Genomic DNA, 17,055 nt, shown 5'->3' with positions numbered 1-17,055 from the left:
TTGGCCTTCAAGAAAGAGGAATTAGGTTTGGCCAGCAGCTTCTTTGGCAATTGAAAAGATTTCTGATTTTCAGGGACATTTGAGGAGAGTCAGAAGACCCGTGGAGTCTTTCGATGGGGATTAATCAACCAGCCACACAGAGTAACTAAGGAAGTCTCTACCAATCTTCGGGTTTAATCTGCCATCTTGTGGGACGTGTTTAAAAGTTGTGACTTTGGTTACGTGGAAGGTAAGGCAGTTCTTCCCCTGAACAAATAATTATTGTCCAAACGCCGTAAGCCAGGGATCCCCAAACCCCGGTCTGGGCTGCGCCATGCCAGAAACCTGGTCATGCAACTAAGCAAAGCCCCATCCATGGGATGTCTGTGGGGATTCCCAGTCATCCAGGTCATGGTTGTCCCAAAGATGCTTTTTCAGGAGGCAAGTGGACTTTCTTGTTTTTCTTTGAAAATGTTTCGCTTCTCATCTAAGAAGCTTCTTCTGCTCTGACTGGCTGGTGGGGAGTGGAAGGATTTATATTCCGTGCAGACAACTGTTGCATGATTCATTTAACGGCTGCGATTTGCTTAACAGTTGTGGTGAAATTGGGCACGGCTCATTTAACAACCGCCTTGCTCAGCGACAGAAATTCTGGTCCCGATTCTTGTCGTACATTGAGAACCACCTGTATGCGCTTATTTGTATGTCTTCTTTTAAAGAAAACTAGCCCAGGAGGAATTAATGCAACAAATTGTTTGAGTATTCAGTGGCTTTTGCTTGTCTGGCTGGTTAGGAATTGGTTTAAAAGGAAGTTCCTTTTTTCAACATCTCCTTTTGGATATCCTGTGTACTCTTACGGCCAGGATCTGCCAGAGGAAATACACAAACACACAGAAAGAGAGAGGCTCTAAAAGAAGTTAGCTTGGATGGTTCTTAACTAAAACCTTTTGAGAGTGCGGAGAACGGCAACAAAGATGATTGGGGGGGGAGGCTAAAGCATATGAAGAACGGTTGCAAGAATTGGGTTTGGCTAGTCTAATGAATAGAAGAACTAGGGGTGACATGATAACAGTGTTCCAGTATCTCAGGGGCTGCCCCAAAGAAGAGGGAGTCAAGCTATTCTCCAAAGCACCCGAAGGCAGGACAAGAAGCAACGGATGGAAACTAATCAAGGAGAGAAGCAACCTGGAATTAAGGAAAGACTTCCTTAGAACAATTAACCAGTGGAACAGCTTGCCTCCAGAAGCTGTGGGTGCTCCATCACTGGAGGTTTTCAAGAAGAGACCGGACAGCCACTTGTCTGGAATGGGATGGGGTCTCCTGTTTGTGCGGGGGGTTGGACTAGAAGACCTCCAAGGTCCCTTCCCACTCTGTTATTCTGTGATTCAGTTGGGATGATCTACATCAGTTGGATGATCTCTTTGGATGCTCATTCTTGATCTTTAGCTCTTTATCCTGCTGGGATTCTTGAGTCGATAAGCTTGGAGTCGCTATTTTCTCACAAGCGGTCCAAGCCTTGAATTCTGTTGGCTCTTGTTTAATGCCAGTTTAGTGCAGACTGCTGGTTGACTAGATTGTTGTCTACAGGCTTGAACAACAAATCACCTTAACTAGAACTTCATGCGGGCTCTTGATTCTTCACACCTGACACCTTTCTAAGTATAGACATATCCCAGCATCTGAATATCCTTTCCGTTTTTCTCATCAGAGCATCTATTGTGAATGTTATCTTTAGAGCAGCTGTGGGAAGAGTTTTACCCCACTGCAGCCATATTTGTGCTAAGTGGTAGATTGGAGGCATATTAATATGCACAGCCCAGGTACCCACAATTTTGTATACACCCAGATTTCCTTCACAAACAAGTTTTTTTCTCCCTAGATTGGTCACCAGAAGAATTCCAGAACCAGAATCATGTTGTACACCTTGGGGGAGAAAAAAAATGGTGTCAGCATACCATCTCTTTTTGATTGGAATAGGCTATGGTACATTATATTTATTTATTTATTTTATTTATTTTAATTCCATTTATATCCCGCCCTTCTCCGAAGACTCAGGGCGGCTTACAAGCTTAGCAGTAGCCTTCATTCTATGTATAGGCCTGCTTATTAGGGCTTTCACACACCCCCAAGCGGCATTATTACAAAGTCAGCTTAATTGCCCCCAACAATCTGGGTCCTCATTTTACCTACCTCGGAAGGATGGAAGGCTGAGTCAACCTTGAGCCTGGTGGGATGTGAACCTGCACTAATTGCAGGCAGCTGGTGTTATTTTAATGAAATAAATATATCAGGCCTAAGGAACAGGGGCATAAAATTAAAGGTAAAGGTTCCCCCGCACATGGGTGCTAGTCGTTTCCGACTCTAGGGGCCGGTGCTCATCTCCGTTTCAAAGCCGAAGAGCCAGCGCTTGTCCGAGGACGTCTCCGTGGTCATGTGGCCGGCATGACTAGACGCCAAAGGCGCACGGAACACTGTTACCTTCCCACCAGAGTGGTCCCTATTTTTCTACTTGCATTTTTACGTGCTTTCGAACTGCTAGGTTGGCAGAAGCTGGGACGAGAGCCACCGGGTCCCTAGTGCATAAAGTTAGTTGCAACCAATGGCTCAAATTGAGTCTTAAATTGGCTTGCCGGGTTATTTATCACATTGCTTTCTCTAGCATTTCTCACGAGTAATATAGTCTTGAAGGCTAGCTCTCTCTCTTTTTTTTTTTAAGCAATTTTATAATATAGCATTTTATAAGAAAGCCGAGCTGGAGAACAATAAACTCTCGTGCAATTTAAACAGATGGCAAGTTAAATTAAAATGGCTTTCCACACTTAATGCTACATCTCCCACAAAGGGACGGGCGGGCGGGGGTGGGGGGAAAGAAACTCTGTTCTTTATTACCTTGAAAAGAAATACCACATTTTATTCCAAAATAAGGAACAGCTTCTTAAGCCATGTCACCCCCATCCCACGCTGGGATCTTTGGGCCTCAGTTTGCTAGTGAATAGGGAAGGAAGGCAGGATAGCTCGCCTGGCTCTCTTTTGTACGTCTCCTCAGTATTTCGCCTACTGGAGATTTTTTGGGAAGACTGTTTTTATGTTAAAGCTGTGCATACCTCACAAATAGTTCCCAAGAGATGCTTCAGACCTCACCTGTCTGTACCACCTCCTTTTCCACCTTCCTTTCTTCTCTCACTTCTTCCTCCTCTCCTCTCCTTCCTCCCTTCTATTTCCCTTCCTTCCCCTTCCTCCTTCCTCCCTCTCCTCCCTCCCTTCCATCCATCTTTTTCCCTTCCTCCCGTCTTCCTCCCTTCTTCCCTCCCTCTCTCCCTCTCATCTGTCTTCCTTCCTCTCTTCCTCTTTCCATCCGTCTTTCTCCCTCCCTCCCATCTTACTCCCTTCTTCATTTTCATTTCATTTCATTTCATTTTATTCAATTTATATGCCGCCCTTCTCCCTGAGGACTCAGGGCGGCTCACAACAATAAAAATTGAAAAACATAGAGTAAATTTTTTTTAAAAGAATTAAACAATAGATGCAATAAATACAAGACAATTTAACCCAGTAAAAAGCCTAATTAAAAATCGTAGTCAGTCCAGGCCCGCTTTTTGGAACAACCAGGTCTTCAGGTCACAGCGGAAGGACCGAAGGTCAGGGGCCGTCCGCAGCTCCGGAGGGAACTCATCCCAGAGGGTCGGTGCGCCCACAGAGAAGGCTCTCCCCTTGGGGGTCGCCGGCCGGCATTGCTTAGCCCTGAGGAGGCCGACTCTGTGGGACCAAACCGGGCAAAGGGAGGTTGACAATGGCAGCAGGTGGTCTCGCAAGTACCCCGGGCCTAAGCCATGCAGGGCTTTAAAGGTTATTATCAGCACCTTGAATCGCACTCGGAGGGTAACCGGAAGCCAATGCAGCTTGCGCAGGAGTGGTGTAACATGGGAGTATCGAGATCCTCCCATAAGCACCTGCCCGGCCACATTTTGGTACCAGCTGAAGCCTCCGGGTGCTCTTCAAGGGCAGCCCCATGTAGAGAGCATTACAGCAATCCAGGCGGGAAGTGACAAGGGCGTGGGTGACCGTGCATAGGGCATCTCGGTCCAAAAAGGGGCGCAACTGGCGCACTAGGCGAACCTGTGCGAAGGCCCCCCTGGTCACGGCCGTTAGATGATCTTCCAAATTAAGCCGTGAATCCAGGAGGACACCCAAGTTGCGAGCCCTTTCTGAGGGGGGGCAATACCTCCCCCCCCATCAAAAGGGATGGAACTTGTTGGACAATACGAGATCCCTTGCGTGACTCCGAATAAAGAATGCTGGTGTATTAAATTTAATGAGTTAGCTCTTTCCTGCGACAGCACCTTTTGCATAACTCTGGAAAAGAGGGGTTGCTTGAACAGAAGAGGGGGTGCTGTAACTCCCCCTCCAGCTTTCTCAGCTAGCAGTGGTTCTACTGCAAACAACTCTCAAGATTCAATTACCAGGAAGCAACAAGCAAACAAACAAAAAACAACAACACAACAACACACACTTTCTACAGTCCTGTCAACAGCCAGCGCTGGGTGTCAGAGGCCTTTGGCTTCCAGACCCCCGCTGGGAGGGTCCCACCACTTCCCTAACCAGATTGCAGTTATCCATTTCCTTGCACACTTCCTCTTAAAAAAAAAATCCCTGTTTTCCTGACCAGGAAACGAGCAGCTTCGTTTGAAATCACACACACACACACACACACACACACACCCCTTAGGTAGACTTTTAGGGCAAACTGGAGAATTTTCAGAAAAAAAAACAGGGGACATGGGTCACTTGGGATATTTGTTGCTGAATTGCTTATCGCTGCAATTGGTGGCAACAAGTCAGTTTAGCTGATGCCTTGAAGTTAAATCGAATCCGATGTGTTTTAGGATAAGGCTGGGGAGATCCAAGAGGCAGAATGCAAACCCACCCACCCACCCCTTTTTCTTTTTTTTTTTTTTTGCACTGTGGCCAAGGAATGTCCATGAACAAAGCTGCGGAGTCATCAAAAGTTGCGCTCTTCGTCTTTTCTTGAAAACGTCTCGTGGGGCTGAAATTCTCGCCGGGTGGCGCGTGCTGACTCAAAACCACCACAGTCCGTCCCCCATTTGCAACGGGTTGCAATCACGAGACGTCTGGCAAGGTGGAAAACTGCGACGCCAGGAGATCTGGAAACATTTGCTTTCCTCTGAACTAGACAGCAGGCCTGGCTCTTAGAACTTTCCCCCCCCCCCAAGACTGGGTTAAGGGGCAAGCCTTTCCGCCTGGAAAATGCAGGCTAACGTGCCCGGTGGAGAAGATCAGCCCAAGAGGAACTTGTGACTTTGCAGATGTGGCTGAACCTCAGTTCCAGGCGTCCCTCTTAATGGGCAGGGCTGGGTGGGCGCTCTGGGCAGAATGCTGAGGAGCTGCTCAGAGTCGCTGTGGTGGCAACCTCAGGGCCAGGAGCTTGTGGCTGTGCAGAATGTGAGAGACACACCTTTTTTCAGAAGGTGTCGCTTTCATTTTAAGCCACTGTGGTTTCTCAGTTCTGGTTCTTTGATGTTCAGGCTTATAAAAATAAATTGGCTCCCTGCTCGGGGGACATAATAGCATGAAAATAAGAGGAGAGGCGGGGGGGGGGGGAAACCTCCAGGCTTTGAGCAAAATAACATTCCCTCTGCTCACTTCCCTTTCCTGAAGCTGACATCCTGAAGTTTTTAACACTGGCAGCTCTTTCTTTCTTTCTTTCTTTCTTTCTTTCTTTCTTTCTTTCTTTCTTTCTTTCTTTCTTTCTTTCTTTCCTTCCTCCCTTTTCTTTCTCTCTTCCCTTTCCTTCCTTCCTCCCTTCCTTTCTCTTTTTTTTCTCTCTCTTTCTTTTTCTTTTCCCTCCTTCCTTCCTTCCTTTTCTTTCTCGCTCCTTCCTTCCTTCCTTCCTTCCTTCCTTCCTTCCTTCCTTTCCTTTTTTTTCTTTCTTTCTTTTTCTTTCTTTCTTTCTTTCTTTCTTTCTTTCTTTCTTTCTTTCTTTCCTCTCTCTCTGTTCCTTCCTTTTTTCTTTCTCTCTTTCTTTTCTTTTCTCCTTCCTTCCTTCCTTTTCTTTAACACTGGCACCTTTCTTTTTTTCTATCTTTCTTCTTCCTTCCTTCTTTCCCTTCTTACTTTCTTTCTTTCCTCTCTCTCTCTCTTTCTTTTACTTACTTACTTACTTTAATTTGGTCTGGCGTAGAGCCAGTTTGATGTAGTTAAGGTGCTGGCTTAGAAACTGGGAGACAGTGAGTTCTAGTCCCGTCTTAAGCATGAAAGCCAGCTGGGTGACTTTGAGCTAATCGGTGAGTTCTAACCCTGCCTTAGACATGAACGTTGGTTGGGTGACCTTGGACCAATGACCAGGAGACCCTAGTTCTAGTCCCGCCTTAGTACCGAAAGCCAGCTGGGTGACTTTGGCCCACTCCTTCTCTTTCCGCCCAGCCCACCTCACAGGGCTGTTGTTGTGAGGAAAATAGGAGGAACGAAGAAGCATTAAGTATGTTTGCCTCCTGGAGTTATTTCTAAAATAATAAAGTGGATTAAAAATAAATGAAAATGTAATGAATATAGGCGGGCGGGCTTTCTTTAGGCCAGACCAGGCATCTCTCTTCCAGACTTGCTCCCTTTTAACAGGGCCCAGACTGAAGTTAAACACTCAGGAAGTCGCTGTACAACAAACAGCATCAGCCTCTAATTTTAGCTTCTCTTGGTTCTTGAGCCATTATTTTTTAAGGTGTGTGTCTACTTCTGTATCTACAGCTACATCCTTCTCTCTCTCTCTCTCTCTCTCTCTCTCTCTCTCTATATATATATATATATATATATATATACATACATACATACATACATACATACATACATACATACATACACCTTAGAGTTATAATTTGCACAATGAACTTGAGGCCCTACTTGCCTCTCTGAGTCACTTCTGGAAACTAGGTTAGCCCACGTTACACACCCTGATTGTGGGCAGGTGCTGGTTGTTTTTGTGGCTTGAGCCAGGATGCTCTTCCCTGCAGTGCAGGAAGCTGATGAGAAACACACAAATCCTCCCCTCCCCCCCACCGCGGCAACGTGGGGGGTCACAACCTAGAAATGCTTTGAAGAACTTTGGGTGTGTGGGGGGGAGAGTTGGACTCCATGAAAGGAGAGGCTTCAGGATTCACTTCTCACCTTATCTTGGCTGCGGTGCGGATTTATTTTCTGGATGCTTTTATTGTTTTTAGTTGTTTTCGCTGTTTTAGAAATTTAAGCCACCCAGAATCACTGGGTGGAGACGGATGGCTACAGAGGTTCAATAAAAAAAATAAGTAAATTAAATATTTTCACATTCTGTCTTTAAAGCCAGGCCCGTGTTGGGCGAAGAGTAACAGACACCCAGTGATAGAAGCACAAATATTCGGGTTCTGCAAGTTTTTCTCTGAAACCAATCTTGGCCTGGGGTGTCAAGCAGCTTTGCTTAATTTGGAGCCATCCAGTCACCCTGGGACTACAGCTCTCAGAATCCCCAGCTTTCTTGGCTAGGGATTATGGTCCTAGTACTAGTCCTGCCTTAGGCAGGAAAGCCAACGGGGTGAGTTGGGCCACTCCCCCCTCCCTCTCCCTCTCTCTCCCTCTCTCTCTCAGCCCAGTCCACCTCACAGGGCTGTTGTTGTGGGGAAAGTAGGAGGATGGTAGAGTATTAGGGATATTTGCTGGAAAGAAAAAGATGGAAAGAAAGAGAGAGGAAGAAAAGAAAAAGAAAAAGAAAAAGAAAAAGAAAAAGAAAAGAAAAGAAAGAAAAGAAAAGAAAAGAAAAGAAAAGAAAGAAAAGAAAAGAAAAGAAAAGAAAAGAAAAGAAAAGAAAAGAAAAGAAAAGAAAAGAAGAAGAGAAAAGAAAAGAAAAGAAAAAAGAAAAGAGAAAAGAGAAAAGAAAAGAAAAGAAAAGAAAAGAAAAGAAGAAGTTTCTTGACTCTGGTTGGATCTGCATGGGGCTTGGCCCGTTGAACCCGAGAGCGCGCAACGCAAGCAGGGGAAAGCGGTCGTGTGAACGCAGCTTAACGGCTACCGGAGAGAGGACCCACCGGGGCATCCCCGGAGCCGAGCCCCCTCCTGCAGCTGGCCCCTGCCCCCCCCCCCACCCAGCCCAGCTGTTGCATCACCCCTCCCCCCCCCCCTTCCACGTCACTTCCTCGCAAAACTTTTCTCCAGGAATGTCTGCGCGAAAGTTGTTGTCCTTGCGAGCGGCGGGACGGCGGAGCGGCTGGGTCCTCGCCCTCTGACTGCAGGGGGGGAGGGGAGAAGAAGAGATTCCTTCCTTCCTTCCTTCCTTCCTTCCTTCCTTCCTTCCTTCCTTCCTTCCTTCCTTCCTTCCTTCCTTCCTTCCTTCCTTCTTTTTCTTTTTCTCCCCCGGCGTTTTCCGGGCTCTGCTTCCTGCGCTGGCTCCCAGCGGGGGCTCCGCGGCCATGGTCGACGGCTGAGCTCGCTAGAGCCGCCGGGCAGCCGCCGAAAAGCCAGCCAGCCGCTCGGCAGCCTCGCCCAGCCCGGAGGGCGCCCGCCTCCCCGCCGCCCGTTAAGCCATGGCCAGCGACTGCGCTGCCCGGAGCTTGGATAACACCGACCTGGCAGCGCTCCGGGTAAGTGGCTGCCACCCGGGGGAGGAGAGAAGCCGGGCTGCGTTCCCACCACCCGCCTTCTTCTCTGCGCGCCCAGCTTGAGTCGTGGGGCTTCGGGACAGAGACGCGGACCCTGCCAGCAAGGCTGAAACGGAGCCGGTTGGGCATGGTCGTGGGAACGCGGCCGCCACAGCTGTCAGTGACCCAGTTAATTGGTTGAGGAGGAGGGCAGCCAGACGCGCACAGCGAGCGAGAGATCCAGAGAGAGAGAGAGAGAGAGAGAGAGAGAGAGAGAGAGAGAGAGAGAGTGTCAGAGAGAGATAGAGAGATCGAGAGAGAGAGAGAGAGAGAGAGAGAGAGAGAGAGAGAGAGAGAGAGAGAGAGAGTGTCGTGTACACATACACACACTAAAGGTAGTCCCCAACTTGCCACCAGCCCAAATGTTCTGTTGCTGACAATTTTTAAGTGAGTTTGGCCCCATTTTCCGGCCTTTCTAGCCACAGTTGGTTAAGCCAATCACTGCAGTTATGAAGTTAGTAACCCGGTTGTTAATCTGGCTTCCCCATTGACTTTGCTTGTCAGAGGGTCACAAACGGGGATCGGGTGACTCTGGGATGCCGCGACCGTCATAAATACGAGTCAGTTCCCAAGCGTTTCAGTTTTGAACACAAGACCGTGGGGATGCTGCAAAGGCCGTAACTCTGAAAACTGGTCCTAAATCGCATTTTCCGGTGCCGTGGTGACTTTGAATGGTCACTAAACAAATTGTTGTATGTTAGGGGGACTGCTTTTAGTCACCAAACTCTTCAGAGTAGCATTTCCTCCCCCCCCTCCAAACGCTCAACTGGAACTGGCTGCCTTGCCTCTGAAAACCATTGTGAATAATAATAATAATAATAATAATAATAATAATAATAATAATAATAATAATAATAATAATAATAATAACAACAACAACAACAACAACAACAACAACAACAACAACAGTTAGAAGGGACCTTGGAGGTCATCTGCTCAGGCAGGAGACACTATACCATTTCAGACAAATGGCTGTCCAGTCTCCTCTTAAAACCTTCCAGTGTTGGAGCATTCGCAACTTCTGGAGGCAGGTTGTTCCACTGGTTAATTGTTCTCACTGTCAGGAAGTTATTGTGTTATTGTGCTTTATTGTGTTATTGTGCTTTGTAGTTTACAGCAGGAATATGCACAATGAAGCAATATGTTTATTCTTCATATTGCATTGTGTACATTCCTGCTATAAACTGTAGTCTCACAATAGGATGGAAGATAAGTTTGGTCTCCAGTAAATAAACGCCTGGTGCTCAGGAATTAAAGACAACGGATCGCCGCTTTGTGGATGGGTTACCTTTACAAGTCCACAAGGAATACAGGTAACCTTGAGTTATGACCGTAACTGAGCCCAAAATTCCCGTTGTTCAGTGAGACCTTTGTTAAGTGAGTTTTGTCCCATTTTACGACCTTTCTTGCCTCAGTTGTTCAGTGAATCACGGCAGTTGTTAAAGTTAGTAAAATGGTTGTTAAGCAAATCTGGCTTCCCCCATTGACTTTGCTTGTCGGAAGGTCGCAAAAGGGGATCATGTGACCCCCAGGAGGCTGAAACCGTCCTAAGTACATGTCAGTTGCCAAGCATTTGAATTTTGATCACGTGATCGTGGGGATGCTTGCAAAGGTCGTGTCTGTGAAAACTGGTCCTGAATCGCGTTTTTCAGTGCCGTCGTCACTTTGAATGGTCACTAAACGAAGTATTGTCAGTTGGGACTACCTGTGATATACTGTGATTTTTCCTTCTATCCAGGTCCTTTGGTCCCTTTCGGAATCCTTGGTAGATCCTTCTGAAGCATCCCAGATCTTTTAAATCTTTTCCAGGATAATAACTGGAAGCGCAGAGTCTTGAGGCGGAATCCGCTGAAGAGAGAGCAATTGCGCTTTCTTAAAACAAATGTATATTATTGTTGTTGTTCAAAAAAAAAGCAGGAACTGCCTTTGCCTTTCCTGAAGCCACATCAACGCTGGTGATTCATAAGGAGACTCATAAACGCAGATGACAATGTTGTTTCTCAGATATTTTGGGTGGAGTAGATTAGTCTATCTAGCCGAGGAAAGAAAGGAAGTGAGACAGAAAGTGTAAATTTGCTTTGATCGGCCCAGCGTTTCAATTGTCTCGTGGGATCTTGAAAAATGTTAAATCGGTCCAGATTTGGAGAAGAGTTTGGGAAATGCTGACCATCGTTAACTCATTCAAATGTGCCCATGGAGAGCTTCCTTGTTGTATTATTTATTTTATTTATTTATTTTATTACATTTATATACCGCCCTTTCCCGAAGGACTCGGGGCGGTTTACAGGGTGGTTAAAAACAAAGATACAAAAGTTAAAAACAGATTAAAAAAATTATATTCGTCCCTGCATAAGTAAAACCCCAGTTAAAATTAAAATTAAAACTAAAATTAAAATTCTCAGCCTGGGCCAGAGAGCTCGAAGAGGTTATGCAGGGCGTTCCCTTTGAACCCTAAAAATGCTTGCATTTGTGGTGCTGTAGGTCCCACTCTCCGTATTTAGGGGCTAAACAAAGCAGGAGCCTCAATCTAGAATTTGATCGCACCTGATCTAGAACCGTTCGTTTGCTGGTGGACCAGTTAGACAGACTGAGGTGCTGGGCTATCTTTCAGTCATTGGGTGCAAAGTTTGAATGAGTTACAGTTACAAATGTGATTATCTGTAGGATGTTTTTCCTGAGTATCTACAGCAGTTTACACACTGTGTGCATCTCTTCCTTGTTGAGGTTGACAATAATCTTGTAAGGTCCTCCACTGTTCAGATAGGGAATTGAGGCTGAGAGATTCCATGATAGGTGGGGACTTTCAATGAGTCTCTGAAGTATGGGGGGGAGGAGGAGGAGGAAGGGAGGGAGGGAAGAGGAGGAGAAGGAGAAGATTACATTCAACCACCACATATTGTGTCCATGCTCTTAAGATCTCGTTGTATTCTGTTGTGTCCAACTCTTGGTGATCCTATGGGCCAGGTCTCTCCATATCTTCTCCTCTTGCACTATTTCTTTGAGTTTTTCTATGTTCTGGCTGGTGTCTGCTTGGATGGTATCCAGCCACCCTGTTCTTTGACAAGAGCTCCAGTCCCAGCTTAAATCAACCGTTGAGATGAGTTGGGTCATGAGGGCAGTCACACGGACTTGGGCCAACCATCTGGATGAGTTTGGCAACCTCTGGACGTATGGCCCTTGCCATGGGAATCCAAAGGTTTTCCTTGTCTCTTTGAGATAGACAATACCCAGAATGGAAGAGTGGTTACAGCCCCCCCCCCATTTTTTTTAACACCCTTCTTCCGCAACTTGGAACTCCTAAAAGCTTTAGGAGAGGAAGTCACCTCGTTTTCCATTTGCACGTCTGAAACTCATATTTTAAAGATGTCTCTTTTGCAGCTTCAGCTTCTTTGCAGATTCATAATCCTGAATGCATGCTTTGTCAGAAATGTCATTCCATCCCACTGACCAATATTTTGGATAGCGGAAGGGTGCTTGTTCTGTGTGTGTGTGTGTGTGTGTGTGTGTGTGTGTGTGTGTGTGTGTGTCATTTTGTGCAAATCTCATGTTTGCTTAAAGAAATGAATTTACTTGCTATGTTCCTTCCCAGCAGTTTCTGGATTAGGGCCATCCAAAGTTTTGTTCTTCCCTTTATTAGGTCAGCTGATCCCTGCCTCCAAAAAGTTGGGAAGGGTGGGGTTCAGGAAATCCTTGGATTTGTGAGAGAGAGCTTCTGTGTGTCTTTGTTTCACCAGCAAATAGGAGTTCTGCAAAGTTTTTAAAACTTTGAAATGAGGTTAAGGCACCCTTTGTGCATCGGTGGAGCGGCTGGTATGACTGGCACAGTCGGGGTGGAATTGCTCTCCTAAGGCCCTTCCGATAAATGTGCCTCCACAGTCTGCCCCCTCCCCCACTCCCCAGGCCTTCCTGTCCACAAATGGTCTTATCAATTCCCCTCAGATGTGGGGTCATCGACACACATCCCAGCCCCGGACTTGTTTATATACATACATACATACATACATACATACATACATACATACATACATACATTAAAGAGGACTGGTGTCCTGGGTACAGAAAAAAAAATAACCCTCCACAACTTTGGTTAAACGTCTGTGGAGTTGTTTCATATATACTACAACAACAAAAAGAGAATCCTTCAAGAACCACATCTGACGTCTTTAGCCGTGCAATTTTTTTTATTTTTTTATTTATTTTGGGGGGTTGTGGGAAAAGATGGTTGGAAGCGGCTGCAAAGGAGGACTCACTTAACCGATTTTTTTTTCCCTGTGGCTGTCCTTACAATTTGAGGGCAGGAATCTTGCAAGATTTTTAGGCCGTGTTACAGAAGTTACAGAATGACAGATTTTGATCTTCTAGTCCAGAGTTTCCTAACCTTTCCGGCTTTGCGGATCATAAACGGGAGGGGGGGGAGGAAGGGGGGAGAAACCTCTATATGTCATTATATGCAGAATGTATCTTATTTACTGGACAGTGAGCTGCAAGCCGTTTCTAAGAGTGTGTGGTGTATGTGTGTGTGTATGTATGTATGTATGTATGTATGTATGTATGTATGTATGTATGTATATTAACCTAACAAGTGAAATTAAACTGGCTGTTGTGTTGAAAATAGCAGCAATCTGCCTTTAGACTGAGATATTCAACTTTGACTGACTCTTGTTCCACTTGGTGGCCCGGCCATGATATATTAAAGTCTTCCAGATTGGGCAAATTCTTAATTATTCCAAAACTGGGCCCATTTTAGATGCAGCTTTTCCTTGACCAACCGTTTGCGTCCCTGGACCATTTGATCGGCTTCTTCTGCCAAAAGAGCTAACAGTTTTCCTTTGACAGGTGTCAACACTTTGACCCCAACCATTTATCACTCAGATGTTAATTACTCTAATGGACTCCACCATATGGTTTCTCCTCTAGTTTGGTCTTTACTCATTGGATGAGGAGGCCAGCAAGGTGAAAACGAAGCAGGCAGGCGGTGGCTTGAAGGCCATCAAGTGTGTTTGCTGCCTTCACATACTTCTGGGATTGCTGGCACAGGAAATAGGAGCATAATGGATTTCCTTGATGTTTAAACCAGATGGAGGTTAAAGACTTGGCAAAATGGACATTTGTTTTCTGCAGTGGTTCAGCCTGTTTGCTTTGCACTTCCTTGCTTATTTTCAGATTGGCTAAGCCACAAGCCTCTAGATCTCATGTCTGTTGACTATCAATCAGTCAGAATAGAACTGGAAGGGACCTTGGAGGTCTTCTAGTCCAGCCCCTGATCAAGCAGGAGACCCTATCCCATTTCAGACAAGTGGCTGTCCAGTCTTTTCTTAAAAGCCTCCAGTGATGAAGGAGGCTTCATCAACTTCTGAAGGCAAGGTGTTCCACCAGTTGATTGTCCTCGCTGTTAGGAAGCTTCTCCTTAATTCCAGGTTGCTTCTCTCCTTGATTAGTCTTCATCGTTGTTTCTTCTCTTGCCTTCTGGTGCTTTGGAAAATAGGTTGTCCCCCTCTTCTCTGTGGCAGCCCCTCGAATAGTCACCCCTAGTCCTTCTTTTCTGTAGACTGGCCATAGTCAATTCCTGTAACCATTCTTCATATATTTTTGTCTCCAGGCCTCTAATCATCTTAGTTGCTCTTTGCACTTTTTCCAAAGTCTCAGCATCTTTTCTGTAATGTGGTGACCAAAACTGGATGCAATATTTTCCAAGTGTGGCCTTATGAAGTTTTATGAAGCGCTACTAATACTTCACCTGATGTTGATTCTATGCCTTTGTTTATGCAACCAAAGATTGTATAAACAGAGGCACAGAAGCAGCTTTTTGGACTGCTGCCACACACTGCCACACACTGCTGGCCTTATGACTAAATTGTGGTGGGCTCCATTAACACCTCTCTGAAGTGGAACACATTATGAGGCAGACACTAATAAGAATGTCGCCCATATATAACATTAATTCTGGACTTTCTTTTGTTTCGCTCTTAAGATTAAACAAATTTTCGGTTTTACGTGCAGCTACCTGAATATTGCAGACTTCTTATTGAAACGCAAGCATTGACATATTCAAATCACTTTAGGATTATTATTTTTTTAAAGACAGCCTTGCATTAAGTTAATAGGTTAATTGCCACAGGTGGTAAATTAACCTATTTTAAACCTTATTTGCATCCTTAGCTGAAGCAGAAGTTAAGTTTTTGTGCCCCAGCCTGTAGAAGAGTGTGGAGTTTTGCTGTGGTAGTGTGACCTTAACTGCACTATGATTTTGGCTATGCCGTCTTTCATCTCTTTTCCAAGCTGTTTTTAGAAAATAGAACTGCCTGACCCCGGGTGAGGTTGACTCTAGTTTAATTTTGGGTTCTGTTGATGTTCTCCAAGAATAGATGTGGCTCCTTTGCACAAACATTCCAATATTCCAGAAGTTCTTATCCACAAGAAACATGGAAACGTACTTTTGTCTTAATTTGGTTCAGATAAGAACTCTTTATTTGTTTGTTCATAGCAACAGTACTTAGATTTATATACCGCTTCATAGTGCTTTACACCCTTTTCTAACCAGTTTATAGAGTCGGCATATTGCCCCCAACAACCTGGGTCCTCATTTTACCGACCTTGAAAGGATGGAAGGCCGAGTCAACCATGAGCCGGTGAGAATCGAACTGCTGGCAGTGGGCAGAATTAGCCTGCAATACTGCATTCTGATCACTGCACCACCACGGCTCTTAAATTCAGATGGAATTTCTTTGCTGCTCATCTTGTAGTGAAAGACTCTGGGCAGTTTCCAACTTCAAAACATTAAAATCTTAAATGGGTTCTATGCAGATGGGTTCTATTTGGCTGTTAAGTTCTTAAACCTATTGTTTTTAATGGACCAGGGGAAATTTAACCTTCATCATTTCACAGACTGTATTTAAGAGGCAGCTTTCGTATCATACAAAGATGACATTTCACCCGTGCTGCCTTCCTTATAGATGGTTGAAGAGTTTGTGTACCAAACTAATACAGTCACCCATTTCACAAGAAGTTATTCTGGGCGGTACACAACAGTCAAATAAAATCACAAATCTATAAAACAATTTTTATTAAAGATTGAAATGTTTTTTTAAACGAAAATATACAACCCATAAGGCACAGAGAGAGGGACTATGGTTAAGTTTGTAGAGTGTGCATAACCATCAGCTGTGGTTCATCAACCCCAAGATGCTTAGCCAAACAAACCACATAAGGTTTGGATGCAGTCTGTAAAACTCCGCCAAGAAGCTAATCTTCCTAAGACGCATATTAACTTCCTCTAATTTAATTCTTTTCTAGGATCCAGCTGGAATATTTGAACTGGTGCAAGTCGTCGGAAATGGGACATATGGACAAGTCTATAAGGTATGGGATATTTCTGAAGGATGGATGACTAAAAAAATTAATATATTTAATGGCAATTGGGTATAATACTTTTTGGAAACAAAGGTACGCTTGAGCAAGGTGTTGGTCTAGATTAGAAGACTTCCAAGGTCCCTTCCAACTCAGATATTCTATTATAACCGTCTGTTGTATGACTTCAGTCCATGGCATAAACATATGATTTGAATTTTCTTCAATTTACACTGTGGTGGTCCAGCAAACAGATTAGTTATGATTCGAAAGGGTTTTGCAAGTTACATTTTAGTCTAACTGTGGTCTGTAATGGGTGTGAATTTTTGAACCATGATGAAGGCAATTGTTCATCATGAGAACGAAAGTGAGGTCATCTCGATGTGTGCTAAGAGGAAAAAAAATCAGAAATTTGAAATTGCGGTTCTCTTAACAGGTTTGTACATTCAGATGTTGCTATGAATTTCTGACTGTGTGTATGACAGATAACTGATTCAATGGCAGTCACAACAAAGGATTTGCACAGCTTCCTGTGGCCTTCAAGGAAGTGTTGAAGGAAACCAGGAAACCAGGATTAACCATAATTTCTTGCTATATCCACCTGACAAATTATGGGTAATGCTTTCCAAAACAACCCAGGAGAGCAGTTTTTAATTTTAAATCCAGTAAAGCTTGACAATGAAGGTAAATTATAATGTGATTTGATTTGGATAAGTAGAAGATTTCATTGTTTGCACAACTTACCTAACCAAGCTTTGCTTATCCAGAGTTTTCTAACAATTTATAACAATTCACCAAATCATAAACTTCGGTTTATAAGCTGCTGTGGTTGGATTCTTTAAAACTATGGCTGTTTGATTTTGGCTTAGTCAGTTCAGTGAATTTGGCCTCAATAAATTGACTGGATACGACTTAATATTATGTGCAAGCCTGATTAAACCTGGATTAAGGTTGGATAAGGTATCCTGGTTTGCTTGGACATCATTAGCCATGATTTTTACGTTAGACACAATAGCAGTGAGGGCTTGATGGCTGATTCCTCTGCTGGTGCAAA

The 17,055-nt window shown here is 44.6% G+C and overlaps 1 protein-coding gene across 2 annotated transcripts in view; it reads left to right on the top strand.

Moving 5' to 3' along the window:
* Nucleotides 1-7,500: 7,500 nt before the first annotated feature.
* NRK (Nik related kinase) overlaps nt 7,501-17,055 on the top strand; it is a 66,957-nt gene continuing 57,402 nt past the window's right edge. Inside the window, exons 1-2 of one of the 2 annotated variants that reach the window (XM_081336496.1) lie at nt 7,501-8,597; nt 15,948-16,013. In XM_081336496.1, coding sequence (XP_081192622.1) covers nt 8,541-8,597; nt 15,948-16,013 — 123 coding nt within the window. In that variant the 5' untranslated portion in view covers nt 7,501-8,540. Of the gene's footprint in view, nt 8,598-15,947; nt 16,014-17,055 lie in introns of those variants that run through there. The other variant, XM_081336497.1, reaches the window with a different exon arrangement.

Source organism: Vipera berus (assembly GCF_964194415.1).
Source record: "Vipera berus genome assembly, chromosome: 11".
In the NCBI taxonomy this organism is placed as follows: Eukaryota; Metazoa; Chordata; class Lepidosauria; order Squamata; family Viperidae; genus Vipera; species Vipera berus.
This window is presented reverse-complemented; position numbering and strand designations above follow the sequence as displayed.